The following is a 19,575-nucleotide window of genomic DNA, read 5'->3' as shown; positions in this document are numbered from 1 at the left end:
TGCATGGATAGTAACATTTCTCCAGGTAAGCACAAGGCTGAAGATAATCACTTCTGTTCCCAAACTCCATAGTACCACCAACACTTGCAGCTCACTTCCTGGCCAGCATTTCAGATGGAATTTTTACTCTCTCCATACTAGTGTTCTATCCCATCAGAACTCTCAAGTTACAAAGCTTGAAACTTTGAGATACAACGCAAATTTTCAATCTTGGTATCACACTTGATCCAGAAGATCCATAGCAGAGGATATATTCATTAAAACCACAACTATCTACCTCCAAGATATAGCCCAGCCCTACTCCAAGCACAGATCATCTCCATAAGGAGGTGGAGAAGTGGCCCCTTAAACCTGCTTCACTATTTAATAAACTCATGATTGATCCAACTGCCCCTGTAATCCTAGACTCCTTTGCTGATTAAAACTCCATCTCAGCTTCAAATATATTCAGAATTCCAAACTGAACCCTTGAGTATACAAATCCTTCCTTATCTCAGTCTTAAACAGTTACCCTTTCATTTTAAGGCCATGTCCCCTAATCCTAGATTCTCATCAGAAGCTCTTACTCTGCCCAGCCCCCCACTGTGCACCACCCACCCTCCAAGAACCAAAACTTCATTCTTCTAAAGCCTAACCTGTTCAACCTTTCCACAAGAATCCCTCCACACCAGAGATCATCCTTGTGACACCTCTGAATTGTCTCCAATAATAAACCTTTCCTTAAGGGTCTAAAAGCATAACCTCACTAGTGCCTTGTACCAATGTAATAAGACTATATGCCAATCACTTTGAAATAAAGGCTACTATTACATTAGTCTTCTTGATTACCTGCTGCTCTTCTACATGAAGTAGAGATAGCTAGATACAACATCCCCCAAATCCTGTCCTGCAGTATTGGCATCATTCTCCAGTTAAATAATCTCTTTTGACATTCTTCCTTCCAAAGTACACAATACAATTTACCCACATTATAATCTATTTGACAACTTTTTATTCACTCACTCAACTTGTCAATCTGTTTTAACTGTCATTCTCCCACACATTTTTGCATCATCTATAAATCTGGTTGCAATCTATAAAGCTATTTTTGTTATAATGAACAGCATGTCAATCCTCATGCACAGAAATACACTATCAAAATGGCAATAGTGTATTTCACCCAGCCTTTTCAATAAAAAAATTCATTCCAGAAGATGTTTTGTAGGAATGCACTCATTTTGTAAATAGTGCAGTTGGAAAGACTGCAAAAATTCACTATCATGCAGCATTCCTATCAAAATAGCTGAGTGCACTTTCATACCTCAGCAGTTGTACTTCTCAACAGGTGGCTTAAAGTGGGGAGACAAAGAAGCTACAAATTCAGTGTTTACATTCAATTTACCAGTGGGATGAGAACATCAATCCTTGTCTTTGCTAGGTGTTATCATCAATATAATTAGTTTTTTTTAAATTAAAGAGAAAACTATCAACTTGAAATCTGGCAACTGAATAAGTCCTCAAAGCCATGTAATGGACAAATGGCCTAAAAGCATTATTTAGAGCTGGGGACAAGATTTGCAAGTATTCTCTTGTTGGGAAGCAAGAATAGACAGGTTTAGACAGGGAAGAAGAAACAACTGAGGACAACAGAAAACAGATTATACTGCTGGCATTTTATGATTAATTGAACACAATTAAAACTATAATTGTGGATTATAATAGAACTCTTGCTGTCACTATCAATAGAGATCTTACTTCATTCTGCTGGAGAGAACAAAATTGGGCAATACCAACATAGATTGTAAATATGGACAGTAACCACATAGGAAATAATGACAAAAACTGCAGATGTTAGAAATAAAATATCTTTTAGTCACATGTACATCAAAACAGTGAAATGCATCTTGTGTAGAGTGTGCTGGGGGCAGCCCACAAGTGTCACCACGCTTCTGGCACCAACATAGCATGCCCACAAAGAAGCCTGTACATCTTTAGAATGTGGGAGGAAACTTGAGCACCCAGAGGAAACCCACACAGATATGGGAAGAATGTACAAACTCCTTACAGACAGCAGCTGGAATTGAACCTGGGTCACTGACACTGTAAAAGCATTACACTAACCACTACACTACTGTGCCTGCCCAGAGACGAACAAAACATATTGGACATATAGATCAGGCAGAATCTTTGCAAACAATTAATATTTTTGGTCAAAGACTCATCAGAACTGGGAAAGACAGAAAAAGTTGATCATCCTGCATTGTAGAGAAGATGGGAGAGGAATGGATAAACCAAGGGGAACATATGACAAAGCAAGCCAGGACTGGTGTGGGGATCTGTTTAGCGGTCCTATCATATGGGGGCACTTGGAGGGTAATAATGCAAAGGAGAATAAAACTGCAAAATGCAGGGCTATGGGACACATCTAGCAGATCAGGCTGTGCAAGTGGACAAATAGGTCAGAACAGAAGTAGGATGGAGAACTGAAGTGGTAAGCAATAGGGAGATCAACACCAATCCTGTCACCTTTTCCCTTCCCACCATCCAGGTACCAAGTGAAGCAGCAATTTGCTTACACTTCTTCCAATCCAATGTACTGGATTCAGTGATTGAAATGTGGTCTCCTCAACACTGAAGAAATCAAACATAGATCAACTTTGTGAAGTATCTATACTGAGTATGCAGAGACCATCCTGAATTATTTGTTGCCTGCCACTTTAATTCTCCATCCCACTCTAACCCATCTGTGGCCTCCTACACAGTTATAACAAGGTGCAAGGCAAGCTTGAGAAACAGCACCTCATTTCTTTTTGGGCAGGTTGCAGCCTTCAGGACTCTACAACTTCAGGTAATGCTTTCTCACCCCTCATCTAAACTGGTCACTTCTGCAGCAAGTCATCCACTCATGATATTGACTTAGTTTTCCTCTCTCCATCAGCAGAGTCCGATCTGTGGGTCATGTTCCACAGCCCTGAAATTTATAGAATTTTGTTCATCACCTTGTAGCTGCCCCCCATTAAGCAGTGGACCTCTACAACTTACCCCCACTGCAACCCTGACCTCACTGTCACAATTGTTCCCCTCGTCCTATCCAACCCTCCTCTCACCAGACCACCTCCGCAGGAACTTAAAACTTGTTTCTTTTCCTTACTTTGACGATGGGTCTTTAAGCTGAAATGTTAATGTTTCTTTCCATAGATGCTGCCTGATCTGCTGACTGTTACCAGCATTTCTTTTCAGAGTGAAAAGTTTTGCACGAAGTCTGCCAGGGTTACTTAAAGTTTGGTTAAAGCACATTTATAAAGCTTTACTCCATTTATTTCAAAGCCCAGTGCTATACAAAATAACTTCTGCTCATTTCTCCTAAAATACTGGAAGTTTAAGGATGTGCTGAAATAATATTGTATGTGAATTTTAATATTTATCCCACTCAGTGCTAAGTTACTCAACCTCTGTGCCCATAGGATTGGGGATTCTAAGGGCATTTCCCCTACAGCCAAGAAAGAACAAGGATGGGATTCCCAGAACTCATTACATATCAAAACTGTTGAGAGAGAGAATTGGTAGTTGAGAACAGGATTAAGCTCTGACACCAAATTGTCACAGATGACAAAATGCTTGACCCATGACTAGTATAATGAGTGGCCTCTGCTGTTATTCCAGGATCTCAATTGCCCACTGAATTATACACCAAAAAAGCATTTCCAGAAGAGGTCTAAATGGATTGAAAACAGATTCTCATATTTCCCCACATGCAAGCTATTCAAACATGGGGCTACCCTGTTAAATCACAATAGTCCAACTGTTTAGAATAGCATCCTTCCAATGCTTTGTTGGTCTCCAAGGAAGACCATTAATGTACAGAATACTCCAGATGAAATGAGTTTAATCTGGGAGTGTGTAAAATGTTGCACTTTGGAAGGTCAAGTGAAAAGGAGAAAGTATAGAGTTAACGGTGGACCTCTTAATGGTGTTATGGTACATTGGGGTCCAGGTCCATGGTTCACAGGGGGTGCCTGCCAGGTGGTGGAGAGGGCATATGGCATGCTTGCTCTCATTGGTAGGGGTGCCGAGTACAAGAGCAAGGAAGTCATGCTGCAGCTACTAAAAACTTTGATTAGACCACACAGTATTGTGTGCAGTTCTGCTCACCCCATTGCAGGAAGGATGCGACGATTGGAGGGGGTGCAGATGTTTACCAGGTTGCTGGTTGGATTAAAAGGGCATGAGCTACAAGGAAAGGTTAGACAAACTTGGATTGTTCTCACTAGAGCATCAGAGGCTGAGGGGAGACCCGATAGAGATTTTTAAAAATTGAGAGAGGCATAGATAGGATACAGTCAGAATCTGTTCCCCAGGGTAGAAATGTTAAACACCAGAGGACATGATTTTAAGGTTTTGGAGGGGGGGGGGGTTAAAAATAAAAAGGGCAATGTGAGGGGCAAATTTTTCTTTTTCTAAGAAAAATGCAGAGAGTGATAGATGTCTGCAATGGGTTACCAGGGGTAGTGGTGGAATCAAGCAATTTGGTGGGAGGTTAAGAGGTTTTTAGATAGACACACGAATATGAAGACAATGGATGATACACAGGAGGATATTCAGTATAAATTGACATCAAGATCAGCACAATATTGTGGGCTGAATGATCTATCTAGTGTTTTACTGTTCTGTGGTCTCACCTTTGCTCCAAGTAACAGAAGCACAACCCCTCTCTTTTTGTATTCAATTCCCCTTGAAAGGATAGCACTATCAATTTTTCTAGTTACAGTAAAACTGATGGTCTGCTGTTGTGACCATTTGGAAATCCCACTGGTTTAGGATATGGCTCACCAGGTAACATTTTCTATGCTCCTTTTCAACTCACTGGGACCCATTATGGCACTCCCTTAAAACTTACCTGGTTCAACATTTAAGAAAAGCACAGGAGAATTGGCTAATCTGGTACCAAAGTCCCAAGCCTGCTAGATTAGAGTTGTACTGCACTCATGGTATCTGATACTAGCTTCTTGAATACCATGCATTAGAACAGCCAGATCCTTGTCCATTCAATCTATGCACCTTTATAATGTCCTTAAATCCACTTCACAAATTACTTTCCTGTCTCTCATCAGCAATCTCATCTTCAGTGCCTTCACAGCCTTCTACCCAGAGTTCTTCCCCCCCCTCCCAGATTTCAAAAGTATGATGCTCTTCTGTTGCTCCCACAACAGTTAATGTAAATACAAAAAAATCATTGGCCAGGGGCTCAAAAACAAGTTACTTAAAATTGGCACTTAAGCTGATTAGTAGAAAAATAATTACAAAGTGTACTGGATTACAAATTTGACCCTAAGAATATTTTCCAACCATTGTTTGTCTCATCAGTAAAATAAGCCAGGGCAATATCAAAATCTAGAGTAATGAAACTGAAGAGGGAAGACATTCCAGGAGTGAGAGCACAACATTTTATTTTGCAGCATACCATGTTAAGTCTTCAACATTTATTGGGCACACTTAGAATTAATATAGCAGTTCACAGCCTTTAAACCCTGGTCAGAAAAGGCACGACTTGATTTTATTGAAGAGTCTGTCCAGAGATTGTGTTTCATTTTAAAATATCTCCCTCCCAGGAGAATTAATGACTGGGAGAAATAAAATTACAATTGCTTGTTTTAAAGAGACATTGCTTGGTATTTCCATATGAACCTTCCGGCCTCCAATCAGGTCAGCACCAAGGTGCAAAGTACAATTCTTGAACTGCTGCTTTCTCACACCTTTTGTTGACATTTTGCTTATGGCTTCATTTTAAGTTGGTCCTCAGTTTATGGCCCAACTTTCTTCCCTCATTCAAACCAGCACGTCACCTTTTATCCTTGCCATCACTGTACTAGCATTGGTATTGGTTTATTGTTACTTGTGGCAAGGTACAGTGAAAAACTCATCTTTCATACCGTTCGTACAGATCAATTCATTACACAGTGCATTTAGTACAGGGTAAAAATAATAACAGAATACAGAACTACAGAGTAAAGTGTCACAGCTACAGGGAAGTGCATTGCAGGTAGACAATAAGGTGCAAGGTCAAACAAGGTAGATTGTGAGGTCAAGAGTCCACCTCATCGTACAAGGGAACCGTTCAATAGTCTTATCACTGTGGGATAGAAGCTGTCCTTGAGCCTGGTGGTACGTGCCCTCAGGCTCCTGCATCTTCTGTCTGACAGGAGAGGGGAGAAGAGAGAATGACCCGGGTGGGTGGGGTCTTTGATTATGTTGGCTGCTTCACCAAGGCAGCAAGAGGTATAGACAGAGTCCATGGAGGGGAGGTTGGTTTCTCTGATGCACTAGGCTGTGTCCACAACTCTCTGCAGTTTATGCTCCCAGGCAGAGCAGCTGCCATACACTCCCATCCTTGCCAACACTCCTCAACCCCCCACCCCACCATCCAAAGCAAATTGTTCACTTAAACTATCCTGGCCCTTCCTCTTCATATCAATTGCCACTCTCCATTCCTCAAGACCCTCCCTGTATTCCTACTGCTGACCAAAGCTTAAATATAATATGGTCAGCAATGAGAACTGTTCTTACTATGCTTTGACAGTTAAAGCCTTTGAAGGGCAAGACAGAGGATTGGAAATTGGGAATGAGGAAGAATTGAGAAATGGGAGCAGTGCAGCACATAGGCTAATGACATTAATTTTCATCAATGAATGCAGCACAGAAATGAAGTTCTAAAACAAAAAAGCACTGGAAATGCTCAGCTGGTCAGGCTGCATCTGTGATAAGAGGAACAATGCATCAGGTCAGAGAACCTTTGTCAGAAAGGCCACTATTGTTGTAAGGAAATATGAAACAGTTACAGATGTAGATTTTAGGCAAAGTGGCACATGCAAAAAGTATCATAGGAAAAGTTAAATAGAAAAACAAAAATTTGTTTCTCCACTACAAAAACAGGTGAGTCTCATTACTGTCCAAATTATTTTATCCATAAATTACTTGTGGATATGCAAAATCTTCCCTCCATCCCCAAGTTTCAATTTTCACACCTTCCTTTCAAAGCTGCTAGCTAAAATGCAATATTAGGGACAAAGGTGATTGGCTATGGAATGCAAGTCATTAGACCACATCATGTTATGGACACCACACCTACATGTATGCAAAGATAGCAAGAAGATCCAGACAACTATTTTGATTCCCTAGAGTATTTGTTTCTACAAGTTTTCCCAAATCAAGTAGTGCCTGAAGGGCCAGACAGTCATCAAGATAAAGGAATTACAGACTTTTGACTCACTGTGCAATATACTTGCTCATTCACATGAGTAGAAATTAAACTGTGTCGCTACCAATGTAACAGATGTTACAATTTTCACCAATGGGTTTAGGCTATGAAAGACAGGTGTAGCATTCTGATCAAATGATATTAAAAATGAATCACTTTTCCTGCAAATCCTGCAATGAGAGATCAGGTCAGGTTTTAGTCCACTTAGCAAAAGTTCTGAATGCAAATCAGCAACACAAAATCCTATCTCAACACTGATGGTCCTATGGCTAATCTGTCAAGGCCCTCAAGTAAACTCTAGTATACTTATTTCAAACTGAGTTTAGCTGAAGCAATGCCATCAGCTAGGTAGTGAGGAAATTAGGCTGTGTGCAGAATTGCAGGTGGCAATACGGACACTTAATTTAGCCCATGTACAGATACAGTTCCATTAGTGAGGCTACTTCAGCGAAGAGTTGAACAACATGTAACATAAAGTACCAAAAAATTCATGTTACAAATCCAAGCAAGCAGTCTTTCAGAGCATTATGTTAGAAAAGATATTAATATCAGCACAAATGAAGTTAGTCAGTTCATTATCCTTGGCATCCAAGTCAAAGAAAACCCATGTAATAATTGCTGCAATGTCAAGGCAATGCATCAAGTTCCAGTTCATTTGCTACAGCCAACAGGACTGTTTGCAGGAATATGCATAAAGTTTCAGATACAACTCAAAATGCATCAAGTATAACACACCAGATACAAGTGAAACAACATTGCAAAGCCAATGCCCTCACTGACACCAATGCTAGAAATCCAAAATAAACTGAAATGCTATAAATACTCAGATCAGGTAGCATCTGTGGAGACAAGAAAGTTAACATTTTAATAATGTTCAGTCAGAATTGGGGAAGTTAGAGCACAGGCATGTTTTAAGTTGGAGTGAACAAAAGGAACATGTGATGAGAGTAATTGGGTTTCCCTTATCGCCACAAATGGTGCTGCTTCTTTCTTACAGAAAGTGAAGGAAAAAGGTGTAAAATAGAGGGAAACTTATCTTTCCATTTAACAATGCTTTAACTGAGAGAACACTGCAGTTGCTGACAATCTGAAATAAGTAAATGTTGGAGATATCTGGATAGTCAGGCAACATCCATGAAGGGGGGGGGGGGAAAAGAGAGAATGAGTTAATGTTACAGAGTGATGACCTTGCATCAGTTGTGACGAGCTAGAAAGGCTGGTAATCAGAAATTGTTGGAATGGATGTCAAATCCCAATGGCATTAACAAACTGAGAAGATGAGATGCTATTCCTAAAGCTTACTTTGTTGGAATTATGCAAGAAACAAAAGATAGGACAGAGTGGGATTGGGACAGACAGTGAATGTCACCCTGGTGGACTGAACAAAGATGCTGGTGCAAAGTGATCACATGATCTGGTTGGTTTCTCCAATGTAGACCACACTGAGCATGGAAATGCAGTACACATTGGTACACTGCTTTTCCTAGTGCAAATTATCAGATGCTTCCCCATCCAAGAATAGCAAGAACTCTGCCAAATGTCAAAAATTTGACTCAATTTTGTTTTTAAACCAGTATAGCCAAAATTTCTTATGAAATGATCACTGTCCTGACCATGCTTTTAACTTAAATAAGTGTATAACCTACAACTAAAACAAATTAGCATATTAAGTGTCTATGCCAAAATTGTAGTCAGAACACCAATAGTAATGGCCCAACTTCCAAATTTATCTTGTTGGCACCTTAAAGAACCTAGATGAAAGGCAACCCAAACAACTGTTCTCCCCCCCCCCCCCTTTGTTTTTGATTTCTGAGCCTCAAGAATATTTACCATGATTTGATAGGACCATCACCACTCAAGCCATCTCAATGCAGACTGGTTAATAAATAAAACATCAATTTTTATTTGTTCGTATAGGTCAACATGTAGTGCAGTTATAGAGGCCTTCAAACAGCTCCTATTTCACCCTCAACCAACTAACTACTCATTTTTAAAATTCAAAAAGTGGTCAGTGCAATTTTAAAATGTTCTGCCATCAAAACTATGGAAAATTACTCCTTCCTCTACATCCTGAGATAGCATGCTTGCAAAGAAATTCCTGAAGAATGGAGTTTAAAAACAAAACACATACAAACCAGTGTAGTTAATAATGTAGCCCTTATTTAGATCAACAAAAGGGTTATTCTCCCTTTTAAAGTATAGTGCTGCTGCTGACAGATAAACAACAATAGTGCATTGTGTGAAGAGAGGTCTCGTGTTACTGGAAAGTCAATAGCATGTAACCCCAGCTGTTGAGCGGGATGGAAAGAAAGGTCCACCTGAATATTCTCTGGAGTGTCTCACAAATACAGGAGAAAGGTATAATTGATTGACTGATGTGGAAAGTTTTATAATACATGCAATAGAAATCCCAGTGAACATGTTATGTACGATAAATTAACTAGCAGCTTCTGTAAGCTGACTCAACATTTTACTTTGGGGAATTCAAGCTACTGGATGGAATAGGTCTACCGAAAAATCAACAAAGGCAGCTCAGTACCAAAACAGAACACTATTCCTATTCCAGCAAGGTGGCAAAATCTTGTACTACACTGGTGTGATACTTGCATTTTATGTACCACTGGCCATCTTTGCTGTCAGACCTGATGCAGGTTCTCAACCCAAAATGCAATCAATTTCACCCCCTGCACCTCCCCTTCCTTCCCCCCCCCAAACAGATTGCTACTCAACCCAGAGTTCCTCCAGTAGTTTTTTTGCTCCAGATTCCAGCATCTGCAGTTTTCTGTCTGCGGTTTGCATTTCATGTGATGATTTCCAGATTTGTTGAAAGGAGGGATACTAGATGGAAGAACTAGCTGGTTAAAGTTGGAGACCAATTTAAGAACATAGAACCCTACAGCACAGTACAGGCCCTTTGGCCCACAATGTTGTGCTGATATTTTATCCTGCTCCAAGATCTAACCCTTCCCTCCCACAGAGCCCCCAATTTTTTCTATCATATATCCATCTAAGAGTCCCTTAAAATGTCCTTCATGTATCTGCCCCCACAACCTCTGTTAGCAATGTGTTCCATGCACCCACTACTCAAAAAAACTTACCCCTGACACCCCCCCCCCATACTTTCCTCCAATCACCCTAAAATTATGTCCCCTTGTGTTAGCCATTGTCACCCAGGAAAAAATGTCTGACTGTCCAAGAGTTAGTTAATACATTTAGTACAAGAGAAGATTCATTTTACAGCATCTACAATCATTACCACATACCACAATGAAGAATACACTACATTTAAGACACATTCTGGTTAGCATATTTTGAAGTTTCTCTTCTCAAAAATCAACTTGTGAAATTTGTTGTTTTGCAGCAGCAGTACAGTGCAAAGACATACAAGTACTATAAGTTACAAAATATAGTGCAAAAGAAAAAGGAATAATGATGTGTTCATGTACAGTTCAAAAAAATCTGGAAGGAAAGAAGTTGTTCCTAAATCATTGAGTGTGGGTCCTCAGGGCCCTGTACCTCCTCCCCAATGGTAGTAATGAGAAGAGGGCACATCCCAGATGGCAAGGGTCCTTAGTGATGGATGCCACCACACCCACCCAATTTGTCCCTGACCTAATTATCTACTTGAGGCTCAGTCTCAATTTACTCAGAGGCTTTTCCACCACACACAAACTTCTAAAAAGGGATAAGCCCAATCCTGGTCCCACCATTGTTGATATTACACACATTCTTTGCAAATGGAGCTGCCCAATAACTGGCGGTGAGATCTTTACAGAGCCGGATAGCAATGAGACCAATAGATCAACCACCCACGCAGGATCAGGCATCTTGAGTAAAAACATTGAAATCTGTTCTGTATGGCTCAAAACAGTCACTTAATAAACTCAGTCACTGGAGATGGAACCCATACACATTAAACAGCCAGAGAGGGGCATTTGCATATGCTACCTCCTGCCTCATCTCTTACTGAAGGAAATATTTTATTCCCCAGCTATTCACTTTATCCTAATATACTGCTGCAAATACAAAACAGGCCTGAGTACCATGTTGAAATCATTAAACTATTATTGCAATATTTTCTCTATAATTCAGAGAATTCCTCCAGTCTAATTTACTTAGTTCAATTTAAGTTGGTGCACTGGCCAAGTGTATGAGAATAGCCTTCTGATGTGCTGTACTAATCAGGAAATTTCAGCAGGTGTACCAAGGATACTAGAGCTCTACATTGAAACAAAAACTGCAAGAGCCAAGGCGATCCCAGTCATTATCAAATGGCTCTCCTTCTGACTAAAGTCATAGACAGAAAGTAGTTATTTAGAGGACACCAGGCACCATCCATTATATAATGCCTGCTTACAATTACTGTTAGTAAGCAAACATGCAGAATAAAAGCTGGACTCAAGCTTAAATTCTTAGAATTTTCTTCAAGTCTAAAGCCAAAGACACCTTTACATACATCTGTTTGGCAATCAATAAATATCAGATCGCTTTTTAAAAATAAAGATGAAGTGCAAAATATCTCACTAACAAGCTATATACAATCTTCTCAACCTTGATCTGTCCTCTTTGGAGCAGGATTTGAGCCCATAATCTCCTAGATCAGATGTGAGCATGCTATAATGGAACCTCAGCACAAGGATGATGGAAATAATAATAGTTCATGCCAAGCTCAAGCTTCAAAACCCTGCAGACAGCAGGAGGAATCATGACAATGCAAAATCTAATTGATAACAGGGAGGCATACAGGCTAATTCAGAGCACAATTATAGATACCAAGAAAAATCAATTCAGAGTTCAAAAGGCCACATCATGCAAGTTTAACTGAACAGCAAGATTGCATTGAAATCATTCAATGTTAGTACTAGTTATGCAAACAGCAATATTATACTTGAAGGTTTTTATTCTATTTCTGGGTATGCCTTCAATTACTGCTTTTCCCTTCTACTACTCTGATGTAATTGTATTGAAATGATCTGTATGGATGGCATGCAAAACTAAGTTTTTCCCCCCATTATATCTGAGTAAATGTGACATTGATAAACCAATTGAATTGAAATCTTTTGAGGAGATACCGATTCTTGTATGATACACAATCCAACAATTTGGATTACTTGTTTAAACAGACAGATCAGGAACTTTTGAGCCAAAGGGGCTTTGTGGGCTGAAGGGCCCGTTCCTGTGCTGTACTATGGTCTACTAAAGGCATCAAGCAAGGTGCAAAATCCAGTCTCTGGCAGGGTGGTGAAAACATCTTCAAAAGTTGTCTCAGTTACCCAGGATAAGGGAAAACAAGAAATTTTTGCCTTACACCTGACCAGGTAACCCTCAGTGCATGTGAGAACATCAGTTGGAAAAGGATGGCACTACATACACACTTCACAGTTAATGCACAAGGTATGGAAGAACTCTGATATTTATGAAATCTGAACCCAACAAGTTGCCATCTTAGGGGGAGGGGAGAGAAAGAGGGAGGGGGGAAGATGGTGTTTGGTACACCTAAATAAGTACTAGCAGCCCAGTTCATAGTCATGTCTAGCTACACACAAGAGAGTCCAAGACTTATCTAGCTTTCCCCATACAGTTTAAGGAGTTCTATTTTCGATAGCACATCATACAAGGTGCTGCAAAAATTGTTGAACAATTCTTGATAACAAGACCAGAACAGAATCAGAGTCCTTTATCACCTCAAATGGTGCTGCTATTCCATGTGCTTCATTAACCAATTATAGTTAATGGATATCATCTTAGAATCTCTGTAATTAGTTACAGCTTTGCCAAAATCTATATCTTGGCCATTACAAATGTGGGAATTCCATACTTGAAATGGCTTCTCCAGTAAAGAATTCCACTGTTGACCTAGGTTCAACATTGATTAGTACCAAAATCATTCAATGTGGAGAGAGTTCTCAAAACTCTAGCCCAATTTTCCCTGCTGGAGTGGTAAAAATTGGTAAATTAGTTTCTTATTGTCCATACTGAGGTACAGTGAGAAACTTGTTTTGCATACCATTCATAAAGAAATTCAATACAGTGCATGGAGTTAGTACAAGGTAAAACAATAGAGTGCAGAATAGTGTTACAGTTACAGAGAAAGTGCAGTTCAGGTAGACAATAAGGTGCAAGTCATAACGAGGTAGACTGTGAAGTCAAGAGAAGAGAGAATGTCCAAGGTGGGTGGGATTTTTGATTATGCTGGTTACTTTACCAAGACAGCCAGAAGTACAGACTGAATCCATGGAGGGGAGGCTGCTTTCCACAGTGTGCTGAGCTATGTCCACAACTCTCTGCAGTTTCTTACAGTCACAGGTACAGCAGCTGCCATTCCCAGCCATGATGCATCCAGATAGGAGGCTTTCTATGGTACATCTATAAAAATTGGTGAGTGTCAAAGGGGACATACCAAATTTCTTTAGCCTCCTGAGGAAGAGGCACTGGTGAGCTTTCTTGGCTGTGGCATCTAAGTGGTTGGACTAGGACAGGCTATTGGTGATGTTCACTCCTGGGAACTTGAAGCTCTCAGCCCTCTTGACCTCAGCACCATTAATGTAAACAGGAGCATGTGCACCAACCCCCTTCCTTAAGTCAATGACCTGCTCTTTTGTTTTGCTGACATTGAGGGAAAGGTTGTTGTAATGACACCATGTCACTAGGCTCTCCATCTCCTACCTGTACTCCAACCCATTGGTATTTGAGATACAGCCCACTACAGTGGTATATTAGATACAGAAACAAATTCTCTCTCAGATACACATTCTATTCAGTACCAAGAGGGAGGTACAAAACAAAGTTACAGGTCCACGCCAGGTTCAGAGCACTCAATTAATGGACAAGCCTGCACATGAGTGTTTGGGAGACAGGCAGGATGGGTTTGCCAGCTGGGAACTGGGCATTTCCACATGCCTTATTGCCACACCCCCACAACAATGGGAGGATGGGTTGAGCAGAGCTGGGAGCACCGAGCAGACCAATTCATTCACGGAGTCAGCGAGGCCAGCTGACTGCCGCTCTTCCCGAGCCTGCTCGTTCACAGCAGTTTCTGTTCATTTCAGACTTACCAATGGTTCAGGTTATGAAGGGTTCTCAGGAACTGATCCCTGCCATAACCCGAGGCCTGCCTGTAATGCAGAAAGACAAAAAAATTTTGCAGGTGAATTGAAGGCCTGAAATAATGATTACTTTAGTTCAGCAACCACCTTTTCCAAAAATTTGGAAATGTGCTCACACTGATGCTGGACAAGGACAGGAGCAGATAGTGTGCCTTGTATCATTCTGGCTCTGACATATACGAAAAAGTAATTAGGCACTAAATGGTAGCCTGTGGAATCGTTTGCCGTCATGAAACGTACTCATTCCAGAAATGAGGGTTGGGGGCAGCTAGTGTTGGTGAGCAAGGAAAGGGAGATACAAGGGTAGCAGGAGGAGAAAAATGCTTTCTGGATTGCTTGTAGAGATGATGACCTATGTCTATACAGCCCTGGAATGCCAAGGTGAAAGCTACAAATACATGTGCAGTTGGCCCAAAGTTTATTGTTTTTTGTCAAATCAGCCTGTAAATAAACAAGATGTGGGCAATGCCAGTATTTATTCAGAGAATTTATACAATCTGCAGAGGCATAGATCTGTACAGCACCATTTTGTTGCTTGTGATCAATTGCCTTATTGGCTTCAATACTTATAGAACATAACAGCACAGTACAGGCCCTTCGGCCCACAATGTTGTGCCAACATTTTATCCTGCTCTAAGATCTATCTAACCCTTCCTTTCCACATAGCCCCCATTTCTTTTTTTTTTTAAAAAAATCAATTTTGACATTCACTTCATTTGAAAAGATTGTTTCTCATTCCAAACCAAATCCCAGGAAAGCTAAGCTGAACAGTGCAGATGCTGTAAAACAAAAACAGAATAGTTTAATTCTCAGTGGGCCAGGCAATATCTCAGGAGCGAGAAACAAAGTTAGTGTTTCAGTCAATGACCTTTGATTAAAACTAGGAAAGCATCAAGAAAAAAAAAGAAACACGATTTAAGAGGGAGGGAGGGAGATGCAGAGAAAGGAAGAGTCTTACATAGTTGGAGCAGACTCGATGGGCCGAATGGCCTGCTTCTGCTCCCTTGTCTTGTGATCGTTCCACCAAACCCCAACACAAGCTCAAGGAACATCTGCTAAAAAGGCACAGAATTGGCCAGGTTGGATGAAAGGTTAAGCACTTGTTAACTTCATTTTTCTCTCTCCACAGAGACTACCTGACCTGCTGGATATTTCCAGCATTGTCTTTTATTTCACTTCTCCAGCAGCTGCAGTGCTCTGTACCTGTCATTTCCAGCACTTTTTCTTCCATCTCTTCTGTTCTGATTCACCTTCCTTTGTTTACACCTCAACAGAACAGAATCAGTTACAATTAACAATCCTTGAAAAACCCATGAAAGCTCCTAAACTAGCAGCCTTCTCCCACAGGTCTCATTAGGCAGCTATCTGACTCCTTCTCCAACAGACTGTTTGGAAAACTGCTTTTTTTTGTTCTAATTGTGTTCTCTCTTGTAAAAAAAAATTGTATATAGTTTATGAATTCTGCTTGTATGATGCTATGTGCCTGTAATGCTGTTGCAAGTTTTCCATTGCACCTGTGCATGTGACAATAAACTCAACTGACTTTGCCATCCTCATCCAACTTGCACAAGTTTCCAGTGGGGATCACTTGATATTAACCAAGATCGGCAACCCTGAATTATTGTTTGTAGCACCCATACTGTTTGCAAGCTTTCTGGTCTGTACAGCTCAGTTTATCAAATTCACATGTGGGAATGACTGCTTTAACAGCTTGTGAAAATTGAATGATTCTTAAAACAGTCAGCATTTTGACCCCATGTCTCACCCTTTTTGTCATTAACCAAAACATTACAAACATCAGAAAGAGTTGAATATGCAACACAGACTTGTGAACTTCACATAGTCACAGGATTGCAACTCACATTGAATAATTAATACAAGATAATAGATGGTCTTGAGAGATGTCTGGTAGTAATTCAAATCAAATAACTCCATTGCGGAGGCAAGCCAAGAAGGGCAAGCTTGAGTGGTTTACAAAGAGTGATGCAAAGTCAATTTTCAATGCAGCATAGACAGCAATCATGCATGGACCATGCACTTAGTAATGCTCCATGCAATTGCTTTTATCTATTAGAGTGTTCTTTTAGCATATGAAGTACAGCTAAGGAACAACAAGCTGGAAATGAGACTGGGAATTTCCATATTATATAAAACCATTCAATCAATGGCTGCATTGTTAAGGATACCAATTCTTGTCTGAAAAGATTATAACTAGAAACTTAGAAAACATTTGAACACTAAATGGCAGCAGATTTAAGGAAGAGACAAAGTAAGAAGGCATTGCAAGCAGAATGATACTTACTTGAAAGTGTGTGATGCAAAAGCAAATACTTCAAATCCTGCAAATCAAAATACTAGATGTGCTCATTGCTAATCTGTTCACTTGAGTATAGATGAACAGTTTCCTCCATCATCTTGTCACTACTGTACAACATTGCTGCCCTGATAATTAACATCCACAAGGTGACCCTGGAAGTTAGGGTACTACTTAAGCATCTCCTCATCCCCTCCCCCAACCTTGCAGATCCATACATTTTCACATGCTACTTGTTCATTAAATCTGTACTAGCTCAGAGTAATCCCATTCCCACCCCCCACTAATTTTCCACATTATCTATTCTCCTCACATTACCATAACTCCACCCAGATTTTACCACACCTATATTTTCTCCCTTACAGTTAAACCAACATTATACATTAACCTTTGACCTCTAAAAGTGTGCTAGTGTGTCACAATAGAACAGTACAGGCCAATCAGCCCATGATGTTGTGCCAACCTATATAAACCTACTCCATGATCAATCTAACTCTTCCCTCCTACACAGCCCATAACCCTTCATTTTTCTTACATCCACATACCTATCCTAGAGTCTCTTAAATGTCCCTATTGTATCAGCCTCTAGGTAGTGTGTTCCAGTCACCCACCACTGTGTAAAATTCCTACCTCTAACATCTCCACTAAACTCTCCTCCACTCACCTTAAATGTCCTCTGGTTTCAGCCATTCCCACCCTGGGGAAAAAGGTGCTGGCTGTCTACTATCTATGTCTCTCAATCTTATACACTTCTATCAAGTTATCTCTCATCCTCCTTTGCTCCAAAGAGAAAAGCCCTAGCTTGCTCAACCTTTCCTCCTGAGACATGTTCTCTAATCCAGGCAGCATCCTGATAAATCTCCTCTGCATCCCCTCTAAAGCTTCCACATCCTTCCTATAATAATGGTGACCAGAACTGAACACAATACTCCAGTGTGATCTAACCAGATTTTTATAGAGCTACAACATTACCTCATGGTTCATAAACTCAATCCCCTGACTAATGAAGGCCAGCACACTATACACCTTCTTAACCATCCTATCAAGTTGCACTACAACTTTGAGGGATCAATGACTTGGACTCCAAGATCCCTCTGTTCCTCCACACTGCTCAGGATCCTGCCATTAACCATGTACTCTGCCTTCAAATTCAATCTTCCAAAGTGTACCACTTCACACTTGTTGAGATTGAACTTTATCTGCCACTTCTCCACCCAGCTCTGTATCCTGTCTATATCCCATTGTAACCCATGATAACCTTCTACACTGCAGTAGGCGAATGTCTATCATCAACTTTGTACAGTATATAAAAACAAATTACTTATGATTTTGGATGTTTCACTTTCCATCTGATCTACTTTTCTACATGGGTGCACTGTAGGACTTGTTGGATTACAATTCATGCCCTGGTTGTTCTTTAGGATTTCAACCAAGTGATCAGTCAAGTATTCACAAGCAATTTAATTACTGGCCACATTGTAGCCATGTCTCAATCCTACCTGATAGCAGCTTTCCAACAGGGGTCACTTTTTTGTTCCAAAATAAACTTTTATTCATACTATATACAATCAACAGTGCAAGCCTTTACATTTCTGTAAAAATCATTTATTAGTGTTACCTTTTTACATATCAAAAACAGCACTGATGCCACATGTGGCTGCCTGGGGGCTACCCAGTCCCATATTTAAGGGCTTTCTCACCTGACCCCACCCCTCCCTCTCCAAAAGCAGAAGAGCACTAAACTGTAGTCCTTCCCCACAGAGCCCTTGCTTTGACTGCACCCAGCTTCAGTGCATCCCTCAGCATGTACTCCTGCAGCCTGCAATGTGCCAATCGGCAGCATTCCCCTATGGACATCTCACAGTGCTGGAAGACCAACAAGTTTCAGGCAGACCTAAGGGCATCTTTCACTGAGCTGATGACCTTCCAGCAGCAGTTGATGTGCATCTGTGTCCCCCTGGGAACAGCCCGTAGATCAGAGAATCCTCTGTTACATAGCTGCTGGGGATGATCCGTGACAAGGACCCCTGCATCTTTCGCCACACCCTCCTCACAAAGAGGTGGGGGACCGTCTCGTCCCCAGCACAGTCCTCCCAGGGGCAGTGCACACTGGGAGTGAGGTTCCAACCATGTAGAAAGGATCTGACTGGAAGGGCCCCTCTCACCACCAGCCAAGCGAGGTCTTGGTCACTGCTTAGCAAGAGAATGCATGAAACATGCAGCTGACTTCCATTCTTAATGCCCATTTTGAACGGTTGTACTTAGACTTGACACCTTAAATGTGCAAGTGAAACTGGAACATTTCTACATGAAACGTCCCTGAAAGTAGATGCAACTGAGGAAACGTCGACCGAATCTGCATGCATCAAGATCTTAAATAACTTTTCTGGGTTTTAGTTTCAATGTAGGAAGTGCTGTAATAAGCAACAAATTAAAAAGCGACGACGTCATAAGAATTCCAACATAACCCCAGGTGAGATTCATCCTTTAAAAAGTATAGGCTGGAACTTTGGGTGTCTGTTCCCACGTTAGAACCTGCCGCACTGCACATAACTCCCCACTAACCCATTCCCCCGCACGCCACCTTCCCCAGCAGTGGACTACTGAAGGCCTCTCACTCCACTACAGCTCCGGCGGGTTAACTAGTGTTTGAGTCTGCGAAAGGGACTCAAGCCTTCACTCCCCACTTTGCCCGCAGCGATAGCCCAGCCCAGAGACCCTCAACTCACCGAAAAAGGGCGGCAGGTAGGAGACACTTTCTAGGAAAGCCCTGGTGTCGATCTGCTTGTCCGCCGGGAGCTGTTTAAACTGGTGCTCCAGTAACATCGCCATAACGGCGGGACTGAACCACAGCACTCCCCGAGGAAGCACAACAGCAATAGACGTAGCAGGAACTCGGCACTAGACAGCACGACTCACTC

General features: G+C 41.1%; 1 protein-coding gene across 1 annotated transcript in view; it reads right to left on the bottom strand.

The window, feature by feature from the left end:
* The window catches only part of gltpa (glycolipid transfer protein a), a 32,865-nt gene extending 13,290 nt beyond the window's left edge, over positions 1 to 19,575 (bottom strand). The window contains exon 1 of the mRNA XM_052032468.1: positions 19,384 to 19,575. Within this exon, the coding sequence (XP_051888428.1) occupies positions 19,384 to 19,486 (103 nt within the window). The 5' untranslated portion in view covers positions 19,487 to 19,575. The remainder of the gene's footprint in view (positions 1 to 19,383) is intronic.

Source organism: Pristis pectinata, chromosome 17 (genome assembly GCF_009764475.1).
Source record: "Pristis pectinata isolate sPriPec2 chromosome 17, sPriPec2.1.pri, whole genome shotgun sequence".
Classification (NCBI taxonomy): Eukaryota; Metazoa; Chordata; class Chondrichthyes; order Rhinopristiformes; family Pristidae; genus Pristis; species Pristis pectinata.
Note: the sequence above shows the minus strand (reverse complement) of the source record. Positions and strands in the feature narration are given on the sequence as shown.